The sequence below is a fragment of the Gopherus evgoodei genome, chromosome 3, assembly GCF_007399415.2.
Source record: "Gopherus evgoodei ecotype Sinaloan lineage chromosome 3, rGopEvg1_v1.p, whole genome shotgun sequence".
Taxonomy (NCBI): domain Eukaryota; kingdom Metazoa; phylum Chordata; order Testudines; family Testudinidae; genus Gopherus; species Gopherus evgoodei.
Window position 1 is genome coordinate 169,028,119 of NC_044324.1, and position 16,435 is coordinate 169,044,553.

At 46.2% G+C, this 16,435-nt stretch overlaps 1 protein-coding gene across 1 annotated transcript in view; it reads right to left on the minus strand.

Moving 5' to 3' along the window:
* The window catches only part of CAPN14 (calpain 14), a 54,564-nt gene that overhangs the window by 12,109 nt on the left and 26,020 nt on the right, over window positions 1–16,435 (minus strand). Inside the window, exon 19 of the mRNA XM_030558361.1 lies at window positions 16,307–16,362. Coding sequence (XP_030414221.1) covers window positions 16,307–16,362 — 56 coding nt within the window. The remainder of the gene's footprint in view (window positions 1–16,306; window positions 16,363–16,435) is intronic.

Here is a 16,435-nt window from a genome sequence, read left to right on the forward strand (position 1 = left end):
TCCCATGTTGCTCCTTGGGCCTCTTTGGCTGAGAATGTTCATGGACAGAGCTACCCTGGGTAAACAGATTCAGTAAATAGATGTGGCAATTACACAGACTATCATTCTCAGTGGAACAGCAGTAGAGAAGATGATTTGCATAAGAAATGTGGGATTATTCATGTAAATGAATGTGTTATTTGTTTACAAAAGCAGATTAAGATGTGTCTAAAGGCCTAGAACTAAGTGATATGTAAGAGTTAGAATTTAGCTAATGCCTTACGCACTTCAAAGTGCTCGGATGCATTTAGCTAATTAATCATGGGTGTGTCCAGCAGTCTATTTTGTTTGGATTTTGCTCCTTATGGAGAGGGTAAATATTCCCCATCATTAAGGTGATAGTCACCTTTGTGGTAGGTGCTTGATTTTGGCAGCCACTAAAAATACTTGTTTCAAAATATATACATATAGAGTCTTTTCAGCAAACAGAGGTGGGTGTCAGGAAAAATCAGAAGAGTTCTTTCTGGGATACAGAAATTTGAACTCATGGATGAGTTTTTTAAAGCACACACACAAGAATGGTTTGGCTAATAGGCTAGCTTCTCTTCTGTGCCAGAACTCTGCTCAGCACCGGGAGGTGGCGGGGCAAGGGGAGTCCAGGAGTTGCATCTACTTCCTGGTTTTCAGGGCTGACCCCAGCCCTGAGGCAACTAAGCAGCCCAGCACCTGCTTTAAGCTGTGCCACTGATGTTGGGACCTTCTGGTGGAGACACTGACACCATACCCTCTCCCTAAGCCTCCCTTTCACCTTCAGCACACCCCCTTCACAGATGCAGGACCTGGCCTTGGCACAGTCATGCCAACAGGCAGTTCTCCTCTGACAAGTCTGCTGGACATTTGCAGCCAGATAACAACCGATTTGTACCACTTGAGCAGTGCAACGGGCTGTAGCACAGCACAGAATCTGTATGGGAATGAAAGGTTTTAGGAAGACTGCAAGTGTAGCTTTGAGCAGTTTTCACACAATTCAAGCAGGAGACCAACCTAAGTTTCATTACACAGTTACAATGTATTATCCAAGTTTTAAAGACAGGCAACAAAAGGTTCCATAGGGCCAGTCTTGTTTCCTTGCTGGCTGCTCACAAGTAACACAATTAACTCTAGGTAAATAATGTTATTGGAGAGAAGTTTGTAAATAAGTCCAACACCCACACACCCAGGACATGCTCCTTTAAGGTCAGACTTTAAAAAAAAAATGCACACACAACAACACAGAAGCTGGAAGTATGGAAATACAGAGTTAGAGTAGGCCACACAACTGTCATTCTGCCCCAGATCTCAGCCACCCTATGAGCCCTCTGGCTTCATCCTCTTATCCCAGGATTGGGTTTGACACTCCCATACTCTTAAATACTTAAGCAGGAGTACTGCAGATGCTCAGCCTCCCCTCTGAATTACTGCCATGACTCAAAACTATGTTCCTCTCTCTCCAGGTTAGTTCAACTTACACACACACACACACACACACACACACACACACATTTATTCCCTGCAGCACATGAATTATTTTCTATGTAAATTTAGCCTATAAATTCTTTACATGCTTAGCTGTTCCCGAGTTTGATAGAAGGCCCCTTTCTTCTTGTGTCTAATGCAATTAGAGCAGTGAAAAACTCAGCAATTTCAATTGTCAGAGGGTCATGCAAGTTACAAAATGCTGATCCAGCTTTCAGACACAATGATGTCCAAGGTGGCTCAGATCTGGGGCTTTGATTCAGTCATGTACACAGAGGGGAAGGGGAAATGAAATCAGTATTGTCAACCTGAAGTGTTCAAAACTCAACAGTCCAGCCCCAAAATTCATGCGCTTTTAGAAAATAAATTCTCAATTTTTAAACCCAGACGTTTTAGGTTCTTTGTGTTTGCCATCTGGTCTTTGAGCATTTAGGGTTCATGTTTTCCCCCTCCCCCACAAGAGGACTAAAAGCTTACTTTTCTAAACTAAGATTTTCACATGATCACCTGATGCCAGGAGCTAGGCCTGTAAGAGAAGACCACAGAGACCAGGAGACTTGTTATAAAATTGCAAGAGTTGGCAACAATGACTGACTCTCCAACATGAGGTAATGGTCTATAGCGGTTCATTGAAAAGAAACAAGCTGTGGGGGTGGAATTTATCCATGTTTACAATGGGCTTCACTTTTAACACACCCTGAGAAAAGCAAGTGACCTCCTTCTTTAAAGGTGACCTGCCAAGGAGATTTAGAACACTGGGCTTGGGACTCTTTAGGGATGTCTATAGAAAGCCTGGAAGGTTAAGAAGAGTGGGAAACAATGTAGTTTAATTTTAGAGTCTTTAATTGATAAAAATCAGCCACCCCTTAGTCCCCATGGTTTTGCCACAGGATTTCCTGCAGGGGGTTGGACTAGATGACCTCCTGAGGTCCCTTCCAACCCTGATATTCTATGATTCTAGGAATCCCCCTCCTGGGATGCCACCTGATGTGCTGGGGTCTCACTGAGTCCACCCTTTCCACCAGCCTGGGTTTCCTCACCCTGTTCTCTGTGCTAGGCTCTCAAGCCTTCTCCAGCACACACAGGTAAGGCCACACCCAGCTGCAGGCACAGACTGAAATCAGCTCTGTGTGGGATGGCTTAGCTAAGGGAACAGCCAGCACTCACATGCACAACTCCTTTGGGGTATAAACCCAAAATAATATTGTCTTGTGCTGTATAAAAAAAGAAAAAAGAAAAAGACCTGCACAGCACACACTCAAAAATTCACCCCCTCTCTCAATGTGGAGCAGGATACGTACAGCTTTTTGGCGCCTCCCCCTCAGACTTGAATTGCACAAACTAGGTTTTGTAATAAACAAAAAATGTTTAACTACAAAAAAGTAAATTTTAAATGATTATAAGGGATAGCAAACAGAACAAAGCAGATCACTGAGCAAATAAAACAAACACACACAAACTAAGCTTAATACACTCAAGAAACAGGTAACAAAAAGTAATTTCTCACACTAAATGTTTTAGGCAGGTTGCAGAGTTTCTGTAGCTTAGAGTTCTAGTTATTTCTCTTTGTAGACTAGACCTCTGTCTTGGACTGAACTCAGCCTTTGCCTTTCCCTCAGCTTAGTTCCTTTTCCTTCAGATGTTTTTAGCAATCTTCCTTCTTGGACAGGAAGAGTTCTGTCTTCTTCTTCTGGGAGAAGAGTCCTGATTGACTTACTTCCAAGCCTTAAAATAGAATTTACATAAGGCAAGAATCTTTTGTTTCTCAGTCTGACTCCTCCACCCTTACATCCCTTCTTAATGGAAAAACACTGAAAGTCCAAGATGGGGGGTCTAGTACCAGATGACCCAGTCACCTGACCCTGTAGTGTCAAAGCAGCAACCCTAGCAGCTTCTCAGGAAGGCAGGAGATTAGTATCTTCCAAGTCTTATTGTTCTTCCTAATGGCCCATTGAGGCCGATTGCCTACTGTCTGGTGGGTGTTCCCCCAAATGCACACACAGTTGTAATTGTTACAATATCAATATTCCTAACCTTAGATACAGAAATTATACATGCATACAAATTGGATAAACACATAAATCTTTTCAATGATACTTCTCATGACCCATCTTGCATAAAACATTTTAGTTGGACCCTATTCATATCATAACAATACTTCTATGAAGAATATGGGGTGCAGTGTCACAAAGGGAACTGGGTGTTGTATCTTTAGCAAAACCATATCTCCAGAGTGTTCATCAGGCAATGGAGTTAAACAGGTGTTAACAAAAACAAATAGTTGAAGTAGTCCGACTGAGGAGTTCTTTCCCCTTTCATTTACTCGGCATAATTCTAGATAAAATGGTGTTTAAAGAAATTAAAGCACCCATTGGTGCCTTATCCAGGTTAGCACTTACATTTTTTCATTGTTGCAGTTGCATATAAGGGGAATGGGCTAGTGTAGGCACAGCTTTGAAGTCTTTTAGACTAGGCAAGGCCTGAATTTCTACTGGTAAAAAAATAAAGACTTGTTTTGGAGTTGGGTGAGAGGAGACAGATGACCATTTATGAGTCATCTTTAAAGGCTCAGTTACAAAAGGTTTTCTTCAACCACAATCCAAAAAGAACAACACCATCAGAGTTTCCTTCAGCCAAAGTCAGAACAAACTGATCAGAAATTTCTAATCCCCATTTTCTCACTCACTGGTTTCAACTCTTGCATCACATTCTCAGGGCCTTCTCAATTTCTTTTCTCCTTCCTTACAGCAACAGCTGGCTTATGCCCATAAGTATCTTACAAAAAGGAGATAAATTGCATCTTCTCATGAAAGAAAGCTATTGGAGGAGGGAATCCCCTCTTTATTTTGTCAAGCCTTAATGAGCACCACTTGGAAAGATCTTCCTCTTCCATAACTGGCAGCTCTGCTGGGTGGAGAGGAGCATCTCTATATTTCTTTCTGCAGGTGATTAACCTCTTCATGCCTGTCTTGATGGGGGAGAAGGGGGATGTACTCTCTACCACAAGCCCATTATTAAATTGGATCTACACCAAGGTTCAGATTCAAGGCCCCCCTCAAAGAAGGGGGTTGCATTTATGGTTATGGTTTGGACCAATGTTTAATTTTGCAAACCTTATTATGGGTTGAGGGGTTTGTTCTTGTGGGTTTGTGCTAGGGCTGGTTGCAAATTTTCATTCAAAATGGTTTTTCAAGGGAAAAATGATGTTTTCATGAAGTAAAATTTTGTATTGAAAATTTCTGAAGGGAGAAAAATCCCTTTTTCTCACTAGCTTTATTTTTCACATCTGGAATGTTGCTTTGAAGGAATCCCCCTACCCCCAGCCCCAAAGCAGATCTCAGCTAATGCTGCTGCATTTTACATAATTTTAAGATGAAACCACAATGTATCACATTGTTCCCCCCGTAAAACCAGCCCATACTGCATTGAAAGTCAGCCTGGGAGTGTGGAAATCTTTGCAAAGCTTGGCAAAAAATAATAGCCCTGACTTATATCACTAGATCTCAAAGCACTTTGCAAAGGAGGGCAGTATCTTTAACCCCATTTTACAGACTGGCAAACTCCAAGATCCACAAATCAACTTCTATTGAAATGAATGGAAGTTAGGAGCCTAAATCACATGGTGATCCAGGGGGGAGGTCACTGGTAGCACAAGGAATAGAATCCAGAGCTCCTGAGTTCCACTCTAGCACCATATCCATTAGGCCACACTGCCTATATGGTAGGGTTTGGGTTCAGAATGATGGCCCCAACCATTTTGCTGCAGGGCTGTCATACAGTTCCAGCTCCCTAGACCAGTGTTTCCCAAACTTGGGACACTGCTTGTTTAGGGAAAGCCCCTGGCGGGCCGGGTCGGTTTGTTTACCTGCCGCGTCCACAGGTCCGGCCGATCGCGGCTCCCACTGGCCGTGGTTCGCTGCTCCAGGCCAATGTGAACTGCTGGAAGCGGCGGCCAGTACATCCCTCGGCCACTGGGAGCCGCGATCGGCTGGACCTGCGGATGTGGCAGGTAAACAAACCAGCCCGGCGCACCAGGGGCTTTCCCTACACAAGCGGCATCCCAAGTTTGGGAAACACTGCCCTAGACTGTAAACAGCTGACCATTCAGGTAGCTTTAACTTGCACCAGGGAGCAGACCAGCCTCAGGATCACTGCAGTGAAAAGGTGTCTTAAACCCACTCTCTGTTTGGTGCTGAACACAGCTCAGCTGGATCAGAGGATCTGCCTCACTCTCTGTATGTTATGTAATCAGTAGATAAACAGGGAACTTCATTCTCATTCATCTGAGACATTTCACCAGCAGTCAGCAAAAATCTACATCACCAAACAGATAGCTTCTGCCCACCTCTGATGGTTACAGCCACCGAAGAGCCAGTACCAGCCATGGGTAGTCCGAGACCTTGCTTTGTATTCCGTGTGGCATTAATCTCTGGAGTTGCCTTGCTGGGGCAGTGAAGTTGTTTTTTATAGGCTTTTCCCCCTTCATATGTGGAATGTCAGCTTCTTCCATTACACAGATGATCTGAGAAAAACCGAGATTTGCCCGGAATGGGAGACATTCGTTCCCCTGGAATAGATGATGTAACAAATCAATCTCTACTGCACTGCTAAATTGGACTTCCAGCTTGGTGAGGCTCCTTCACAGGTGTGATCCAGTGTAAGACACAGCGGGAAGCCAAGCACAGAGAAGCATCATTTTTAGCATCTTATTTAGTGAAAAGCAGCTTGCTGGGAAAAACATTTCCTTCCCCCCGCCCCCCCCCTTGTGTCACAACATCTCAGAAATGTAATAAGCTCTGTCTATCTGTCTGTGTGCATGGCCAGGTGGAGGGGCCTTCCCTGATCCCTGCTGAACAACAGTAAATTTAAAATGAGCTCTTCTTACCCCTCCCCATTTTCAGGTGAGGGATCGTAAATGGGGTGCTAGGGATAGAAGGGACGTCTACGCTGACCACTCCATATGGCAGCATGTTGAGTACATACCCACATAGGCCCCCAGCATGGGTATAACTAGTAATGTAGATGGTGAAGGCCTGCTTAGGTGAGTAAAGACATACCTGAACCCTAGTGTATGTACTGTGATGGGGCAAGGCCAGATGGCTACAGTAAAGTACTGAAAAACAGGTATGTTAGCCCCAGGCTAAACAAATCCCTAGTACTCTGGTAACTAAACGGTAGTTGCTCCAGGTTAATCAAGGTACCTGGGGCCAATTAAGATCTTTCTAGAAGGCAGTGGAGATAGCTACTTTAATTAGAACACCTGCAGCCAATCAAGGCAGGCTAATCAGGGCACCCGGGTTTAAAAAGGAGCTTACCCCTCCCTGGGGTCAGGCAGGGAGGAGAAGGAATGTGTGTGAGGAGCAAGGAGCTGAGAGTGAACTGCTGGAGGAGGAGGATGACAACAACGACGACGACAAGGACAAGCATTATCAGACACCAGGAGGAAGGTCCTGTGGTGAGGATAAAGAAGGTGTTTGGAGGAGACCATAGGGAAGTAGCTCAGGGGGTTGTAGCTGTCATGCAGCTGTTACAGGAGGCACTATAGACAGCTGTGATCCACAGGGCCCGGAGCTGGAACCTGGAGTAGAAGGTGGGCCCGGGTTCCCTTGCAAACCTCCCAACTCCTGATCAGACACAGGAGGCGCTGACTCAGACTGTGGGTTCCACAAGAGGGGAAGATCACTAAGGTGAGCAAATCTGCCAATAAGTGCAGGACCCACCAAGGTAGAGGAGGAACTTCGTCACAGTACCCTACACAGCTCTCTACACACCCAAGCTGTGCCTCCCACAGCTATACTGCCATTTTTCAGCAGTGTAGCATCCCACTTGCCTTCCTGCTGCTTGAGTCTTTCCCTGCTGTGGGGAAAAGCACTGGCTACAGGAAAGCAGTGGGGAAAGGCTCTGGCAGCTCCCCACTGCTGAAGTTTTTCCCTGTCACAGGGAGCTGCTGGAGACTCTCCACATCACAGGGATATGCTCTGGCAGGTAGAGGCAGCAGGGAAAGGCTCTGGCAGTATCCACATAAGACCAGCATCCCTGAGGCTGGAGTAGTTTCTCTGCTGCCTCCCCTCTACCATTGCTGTTCATTGCCATGTGTAGCTACACACCACAGTTTGGATGCAGCCTTCTTTTCACTTTGGCAACTACCTGGATGTAGCCTATGTGCCCCCCCCCAGCAGTGTTCAATGTAGCCGAACCTAGAGAGAGGGGATACTGCCCATGGGAAAACAGGGCTCGTAACAGTGTTATGAACTCAACATTGAGAGAGCTTTCTGTTACAGAAAGAAAGAATAAGCCTGTTATTAATGCACTGAACTGGGACACATGAGAGCTAGGTTGAACTGCAGGCTCTGCTACAGGTTCCCTGGGCGACCTTGAGCAAGTCACTTAATCTCCTTGCGCCTCGATTACCCAGCTGTAAAAAGAGACTAAAAATACCTCTGTTCTCCCACCCTTTGCTATCTTGACTGTAAACTCTTTGGGGCAGGGACTGTGACCAGTGACTAGCTCAACAGGGTCCTGATCTGAGTCAGGCCCCTATGCACTACTCCAATATAAATAATAACGGCAACTCTCTGGTTTTTTTGCTTCTCAAAACTTGTTTTGATTTCAAGTTCTAAGTATTATCCCTTGTGGGAACCCTCCTCGCCACATACCCCACATCTCTGTTGCTTGCACCTATGTTTCGTTTAGGGGCAGTCAGTGCAGCAGCACGAAGCTTGGGAAGAAAAGAGTTATCCTACAAGCAGATAGACTCTCTCTGCCCAGCTCCTAATGGCTATGTGGCCACGCATGCAATGTTGGCAGATGTAGCAGAGAGGCCACGGACAGAGGGGAGTGTGGGAGGGAGTTACCATCTCCTTCAGGTCAGCCCTGGAGCACTTTATGGGAACAATGGGACTCCGCTGTGTGGTGTCTATAGCAGTGATGGCCATTCAGTACCAGCCTGGGCAGGATTCAAACGGGTGATCCTCAGAAATGCAATGAGGCCTAGCATTGCCAACTCATGCGATTTTATTGCAAATCTTGTGCTGTTGGATGTTGTTCCTAAAGCCCCAGCTCCTGGGGTCATTTTATGGGAGAATTGCAACTTTCATTTTTAAAACCAAGGAAGTTTCTATCCCTCATTGTAGAAGCAGTGACCCTTAAGGCCCCAAGCCCCAGAAGGAAATTAAAAGGACCCAACCTTTACAATTTTTAAAATCTCATGAATTTTAAGCCAATCATGATTTTGGGGGAGCTGACCCTTATGAATGTTTGGGTTTGGCAATATTGTATTTCATATCCCATCACCAGGCTCTTGATCCACCCCACAGCTGACTTTTCCTAAGCTGCAAAAGGAAAAGGATACCTTATGCCTTGTCATTTTAAATATCCATCCATCCAACTGTATTTCCTAAGGGAAAACATTTTTTCTCAGGATCTCATACTACTTTGGTTGTGTTTAAGACGGGCAGTCTTCCCTATCAGGATGGAGCACCATCTAGTGGTGCTTTGTGTAATTCATGGAGATATTATTACTATTCATTACGAATGAAAATCTTCTCATAAAGAAAAACCTGTTTCCGGACCTTAATGTCTGTTACTGTCTCAAAGTATATGAAAACTGTGGTGTATGTGATAACTGCATGCATACAATGTCTTCCATCAAGGATCTTAAGTGCTTTTCAGAAAGGTGGATGAGTTTATTACAAATGGGGATATTGAGACTTAGAAAAGATCAGTAACTTGCCCAAAGCAACAGAGTCCTGTGGCACCTTATAGACTAACAGATGTATTGGAGCATGAGCTTTTGTGGGTGAATACCCACTTCATCAGATGCATCCGACGAAGTGGGTATTCCCCCACAAAAGCTCATGCTGAAGACATCTGTTAGTCTGGATCTGTAAAAGCAACAAATAGTCCTGTGGCACCTTATAGACTAACACGTCTACCCTTCTGATACTTAACTTGCCCAAAGTTACACAGGAAGGCAACAGCATTCAGAAAAAGGACTCCACTCTCCAGTGCCCCAACCCCTTGCTATAACCAACAGGAATCAGCCTGAAAACCACCAATTCATCTTATATATCTAGCCAGAAGCGTTCAGTGCCTGAAGGCTGTTTGGTGGAGTCAAGGGGTGTAGAGCCCCCCTGCTGCCTTGGCACGTACAGGATTAATATGAAAACTGCATACTCATCTGAGGCTGATTGGGGGCCTCAAAGCAACCGTAAAGATAAAAGCCCTTCAAGGCAGAAGGGCAGGGAGGCCACCAGAGAGTGGATCTCCCTTCAACAGATTGACAAGGAGCTGCTAGGGAAGTTGGCCTTCTAGAGAAAACCTACAGAGGAAATAAGGTAAAGAGCAGCAAGTCATTGGTTCTAGCTGCTCATACTGTGTCCCTGAATTGGAAACCAGTGGAGTAGGCAGGTGGGAGTCCCCCACCACCTCCAACAGATGGCACAGTCAGAGACTACCCTGTGCTAAAGCCATGGGCCTTCTGACTCTATCACAGTGAAAGGGCCCATGTTATAACTTCAGCTTTCTGGGTGGGTCCTCATCAGGCCCAGCCAGAGAGGTGAGGTTATAACAAGGACTCTGTGTTTGCCACAGAGATCTGGCAGTCATGGATCCCGTGACTTTCTGCGACCTCTGTGGCTTGTGCGGCGGCCAGTGTGGCTGACCCCAGGGCCGCCCAAGCAGCTGGCTCCAGGACAGCAGCTGCTCTGGCTTCCCCCAGGACTGCTACTTGGGGCCGGGGGACACAGCCTCACCAGCCCCTGCTGGAGCAGCGCCAGGGCCAGCTGCCCCGTCCACTGCTCGGGTAGCCCCAGGCAGTTAGCCCCCAGGGACCGCCCAAGCAGCGGCCAGTGCAGCTGTTCCCTTGGGACTGCCCAAGCAGCAGTCCTGGGGAAGGCCAGAGCAGCTGCTGTCAGCAGACCCTGGCAGCGGTCCCAGGGCAGCCAGAGCAGCTGATGCTTAGTGCCCCTGGCAGCTGGAGCCACTGGCCCCATGCCCCCCAACAGCAGCCCCCTAGCAGTGGCCCTGTTTACAGTAAAAGTCATGGACAGGTCATGGGCTGTGAATTTTTATTGCCCATGACCTGTCCATGACTTTTACTAAAAATACACATGACTAAATCATAGTCTTAGCTATAGCAAGAAATTGATAGACACAGAACTGAATGACTGGCTGTGTGAAGGGGAGAAACGGACTCGGAGTCAGTGTGGCACCCCACACAGCTCTGAGAGGGTGCTAGTGGGTGAAGGCTGTCTCAGACAGGTGGCCTAGCACTCTTAGATTTGAATTCATAGCCCAGAAGTAGAAAGGTAGGAATTGCCAGACTGGATCAGACCAGGGGTCCAGCTAGTCCAGTACCCTGTCTTCAACAGAGGCCAATGATGGTTGCCAGAAACCATGCAGTAATTTGTAATAGGATAATTTGTCCCCTGGGAAAGTTCCACCAGCTAAGTGTGTATGTGTGAAAAAGGAAACTTGCTCCCTTTCAGTTTCATGTAATGTCTCCTTGCTCTTGTACTCAGAGAAGCCATTGCTAGTCACCTTCTCTACATTATCCATTATTTTGTATACCTGTATCATGTCCCTGGTTGTTCATCTCCACTCTAGGTAAATCATTTCAATCCTTTCATCAAAGGCTCTGTATTCCCACTACTATTCCTCTGAGGCATCCAGTCCAATCTTCTGCTCCTTCCTACTCATCTGCTATAGCAACATCGCCCATTGCAAAGATCAGCATCTCTGTAAATGCCGGTGGTTACAAATGAACGCATCCTACAGAAACCTTTTATATCATTTTCCATGATGCACATTGTAAACGAGGAGTAACAGATCTTCAGCATTACCCAGGAAATGTTACTCTGCGAGCGACATAAAAGCTTTACAAATCTGAGTATGCATCATCGCCAAAACATTTTATTGTGATCCAGATAATGCTGTTTGCATTGTACACATTTTTGTATAATAATTCCAGTAAAACATTCTTTACAATTGTGTAAGAGCAAGTCACATGGTTCAGTGTAGTTTATTGTTACAAATGCTTAGTTATACAGGGCACAGATGAATTCTGTTCCTTTTCTGGATCAAATAATCAATAGTAAAATAATTTCCCTGCAATTATGTTGCTCAGCAGTAAATGGTGAGAAAATAAATATGTATAAAATAAATTGGATATAGACAACAATCATACCACTGTATAACATAACAACCTTGGAAATGGGTCCTCCACCCCAATTCTGAGTATAACCCATGCAAGAGGCTATTCAAACCATGTCCACCTTTAATCCTATTATTTTTGGCAAACTCCCCCAGCTGAAAATGATTCCTGTTCACCCTGAGCCCACTTTACAAAACAAACCCAGTGGCAGGTCTTTCCCATCTGGAATGCCAGGCGTCAATCTGCAATGAACTAACTGCCTACCCCAGGGAGTGTCTGGGCAAAGCTTATGGCAAGATCAAGGCCCATGATTCCTCAAATGTCCATGTGGTTCATATGCTGTTGGTATTACACTTAGTAAATCAGTGAGCTGAGTGAAAATTAAATCAGCCTTGTTTAGTTTGCACTGTCCCAACATGTTCATCTGCAGGTCAGGAATGAGGCTAGAGGGTTGCTTGCTTGTGGAAAGCTGCATGCTTTGTCACAGGATCTGCTAAAAGATCCTTGGAGGGGGCGTTCTGGATCTGGGATCGCTGGAATGACACCTATGCTCAGGAAACCATGCCATTTTCTATGCACCATACACATCTCTGCTAACCCAGGGACGGGCACATTGGAGAGATCTGAGCACTGGTATCTATCTATGTCGCAGCAGGCCACACAGGCAGACATGTTGTCTATTATAAATAAAACCGGATACAAAAAGTACAAAAATAAATATTTTAACAAGAATACTTCAAGTTAGAGTAACCACATGAGAACAGCCTAACTATAACTGTAGAAACAGACTAACTGCTGGGGGATAATGCATTGTACTTTAACTAGTCCAGCTAATGAGCTATAAACATGAGCAGCAGGTGACCATGCCCTTGGGGGAGGCTAGCCCCTGGCTCCACCCTTCTGCCAGAGGCCCCGCTCCTTCTGCTCCCCCACCAGAGCACACTGCTCCCCCGCTCTGCCCTAGTGCTGGGCAGGTGGGCAGCCCAGCCGTAATAGCTCCAGCCCCAGGAGGGCAGGCATGTGGTGCGGCCAAAGCATCCTCAGCCCCAGCGTGATCCCAGTGCCAGGAGGGCAGGCAGCATGGCATGGCCCCAGCCTCGGGGTCTTGTGCACTGCAGCCCTCAGCCTGCCCGCCCCAGCCTCTTGGCCACAGAATGGAACTTGCAGACAGGAGGGGGGCTGCTGGACCATGAGCGGGGTCACACCAGGCTATTTGGGGAGGCACAGCCTCCCCGCCTATGATACCTGCCACACATGGCTATAAAGATTATCTAATCTATAGGCGGTGGCATGTTATTAAGGGCCAATTCTCCACTCATTACATATGTGCTGCTCCATGGACTTTACTGGGGTATTGTACAGTATTTGGTAATCAGGATCTGAATTTGGCTCAGTTTCTTGTATTCTCTCTCTCTCTCTCTCTCACACACACACACACACACACACACACACACACACACACACAAAGACCACTAGTGAGGCTGCCTGTGTACACTTCATTTGTCCCCCTTGTGCGTCTGCATTATGACACAGTCTTTAATCCATGGTCCGCCCCACACTTCATTTGTCCCCCTTGTGTATCTGCATTATGACACAGTCTTTAATCCATGGTCCGCCCCACACAGACGCAACCCCTGGCTCATTCAGTGCACAGGCTGGACTTGCTCTGGGGATGAGTCAGGGTTGTACAATGCAGGAGGACCTCTGCTTCATTTGCTGCCGAGCTGGAAGGTGTGTAATCAAAGAGGCAGGGAATTGCAGGAAGAGAAAGGTTAAGGCAGCTGAATGCCACCCTGGGAAACTGGATTTTGCCCCTGTCTATGCCATACAGTTCCTGTGTGATGCTGGGCAAATCATTTCAACCAAACTTACTCTGTGATTGTGTAACTGAAAGACTGTCTCATAAGGCATATACACAAGGGAGCTGAATAAAGGCTGTAGATGCGAGCTTAATTCTGGCATTTCCTAACTTCTGAGTGCTTGACTTTGCAACCTCAGTAATCTTCTTTGAATGTAGTTAGTGATTTCCTAGATTTTAAAACAGAACACTGCAAAAACCAGCAATTCCGTTGTGTAGCATCCTCTTGATGCTCACATGGGTCAATCAGAAGAGTGGGGACCTTTAGATCCATCGCACAGCCCTGTGCCACTTCAGCTAGCGGAGTATCTGAGAACAGGAATATGTTCCAACTTTCATTGTGGACCAGCACTAGAGGGGGATGGGACATTCTGGCAGCGAGTATCACAGCTATTTGCTGACAGCAGAGGAATGTGAGACTCAGGAATCTCTGGTTCCAGTCCCCATTCTGGAGGGGAGTGTGCTTTAGTAGGCACAAACTCTTCTGTCCATTCCCCCCATGACCCCTTTTACCTATATCTTCCAACCTGCTCTCATCTCAGTCCTGTACCTTCTCCAACCCTGGTTTCTTGTCCCAATCCCATTCTTCTCTCTTACCCAGGCCCAGTCTCTACTCCTCAGGCTTCTCATCCACCTCCCAAGTCTTCTTGTAGACAGTCCTAGTCTCTCCTCCTCTTCCAGTCCCTAGCCCCTTGCCCAGAGCATCCCAGTTCCCCCTTCCTTGCTCCTCCCACAATCTGACTCTTTCCTTCTGCACCTGGCCTCCAGTCACCTCATGCCCATGTTCCCATCCCCACTGGCTTCCAGTCCCAGGCTCCCCCCCCAGGCTCCTCATCCAATCAGTTCCCATCCTGGCTCTTTGCCCAGCCAGTCCAGGTCCCGCCTCCCGCCCCTCAATTCCTAGTCCCAGATTCCCTTGTCTTCCCACCCCCATCCCCACCTATAATATAGAGGACCAAATTCTGATCTCAAATCCACACACAATTCCCACTATTTAGACAAAGCAAGTGCATAATTAGACCTCATCTATGGGTATCTACGTCATCGATAACAAATGCTCAGACTGCTGAGTGCACATGAATTCTTCTACTACATTGGAAAATAGTGACATTAATGCTTAGAACACTGTTATTGCACCAAACAGTCCTTCACTGTCCTTTGTAGTCTATAACTGGAAGTCATTACCAACCTTCTTATACAAACAATGACGTCTCAGCCCTAAACAACCAATAAGGGGGCCAGATCATCAACTGGCTTAATGAGCATAGGTCCATTGACTTCAATTTCCACCTGAGGATCTGGCCCTAAATCTTAGACTTCAGCTGCCAACTCATTGATAGTTTTCAGTGATTCTTTTTACCCTTGGAGGGAGGAAAGGACCTGGATTACATTTGCCTGGAGGGGTTGTGGAATTTGAATGTGTTTGCATCTTTAGCACATAAGCCATTTGGGGCAGGGATCGTCTCTTTTCTAGGTTTGTCCATCGCCCAGCATAGTGTGGGCCCAGTCCTAGCTGGAGCCTTTGGGCATTACCACAATATACACATCTATTACTAATTTAAGTGTCCAACTACAATCAACCTGAAAACTATGGGGAGCCTTACAGATTCAGGGCATCCAATAAGGGACTTTTCATCCTGGTATCTTTGCTAGTTATAAGAACTATGTGCCACCCTGGTCTCTGCAGTCCCATTCTAACAGTGGATTCTCAGAGGTGTCTGAAATGATGCATTAAAAATAAAAGCCAATCTTCATTTCACTGCATCTCGGGTCTTTAGATCCAATCTGTTCATAAAAGTAGATCCCCATGGGATAAAATCTATCCATATGGAAAGAGCCTGATCCAGCAACGTGTATTCACTTCAGTTGTCCTAACACACTTAAGCCACCCCACTGGCTGACCGAGGACTGCTCACATGAGGGGGGATTGCAGGGTTGGCCCAAAGTATCCAGCATGTATAACAAGTTGATAAGGAATAACCCTCCATGTCCTGGGCGGGGCCAGTGTGTCTAAGTCCAACTCCTTCCTCCTCCGCTGCTTTGCTTTAGGAATAGAGAGTCATCATCATCCACTGTAAAATAACGGGGAAAGTGGTTTGTACTAGCACATCCAACTGGACAATTGAATCACAATTGAATGGGAGGGTTGTGGATTCTCTGTCTGTGGCGACACAGTATGAGGACCTCACATATGGTTGAATCCTGCTCACATTAGTGTCAATGAGGGCTTTACCATTGACTACAGTGGGATCACAATTAGGCCCACAGAGCAGGAACTAAGATCTGTGCTCTTCAGATCCCAAAACACATAACCCATCCCAAGGGTTCAAGAGAAGCAGCTCCATTACTACCAGCAACCTATGCACACTGGAGCCTGTGTAGTATCGATTCATCCAGCAGCAGATAGTGATGTGACCACATGCACACATCCAAACCATTTGCTACATTCTATAGCCCCAATTAGCCCTCCAAGAAAGTTTGATCTCTTGCATTTTATTGGTGGGCAGATGAACTTGTGGCTAATGCAAAGGTTTGGGACTTGGGAGGTCTCCGCATTAATTGCTGGGTGACTGTAGTCGCTCCATGGTTCAGTTTCCCCCATGTATAAAATGGAGATAACTAACACTTCCCTACCTCACATGGGTGTTATGAGGCCTGGTTAATGATGGTAGCATTTTACAGTCACAGGTGCATGGCTGTGCTGAGTCAGGCCCTGTTGTTCTAATAAACCCTTTACTACAGCAGGCAAAGAGGTCTCAGGCATGGTGTATTTCAGGGAATGGGCAAGTGCATGGCCTTACCTCAGATTCCTGGAGATATATCCCTTTGCCATCTGTAGTTAAGTTCTGAAAGGCCTCTGTGAAGAAACAGAATGAGGGAAATTAATTTGATGGCCAACGGGAACAAGGACAATTCAGACTCGCCAGCCC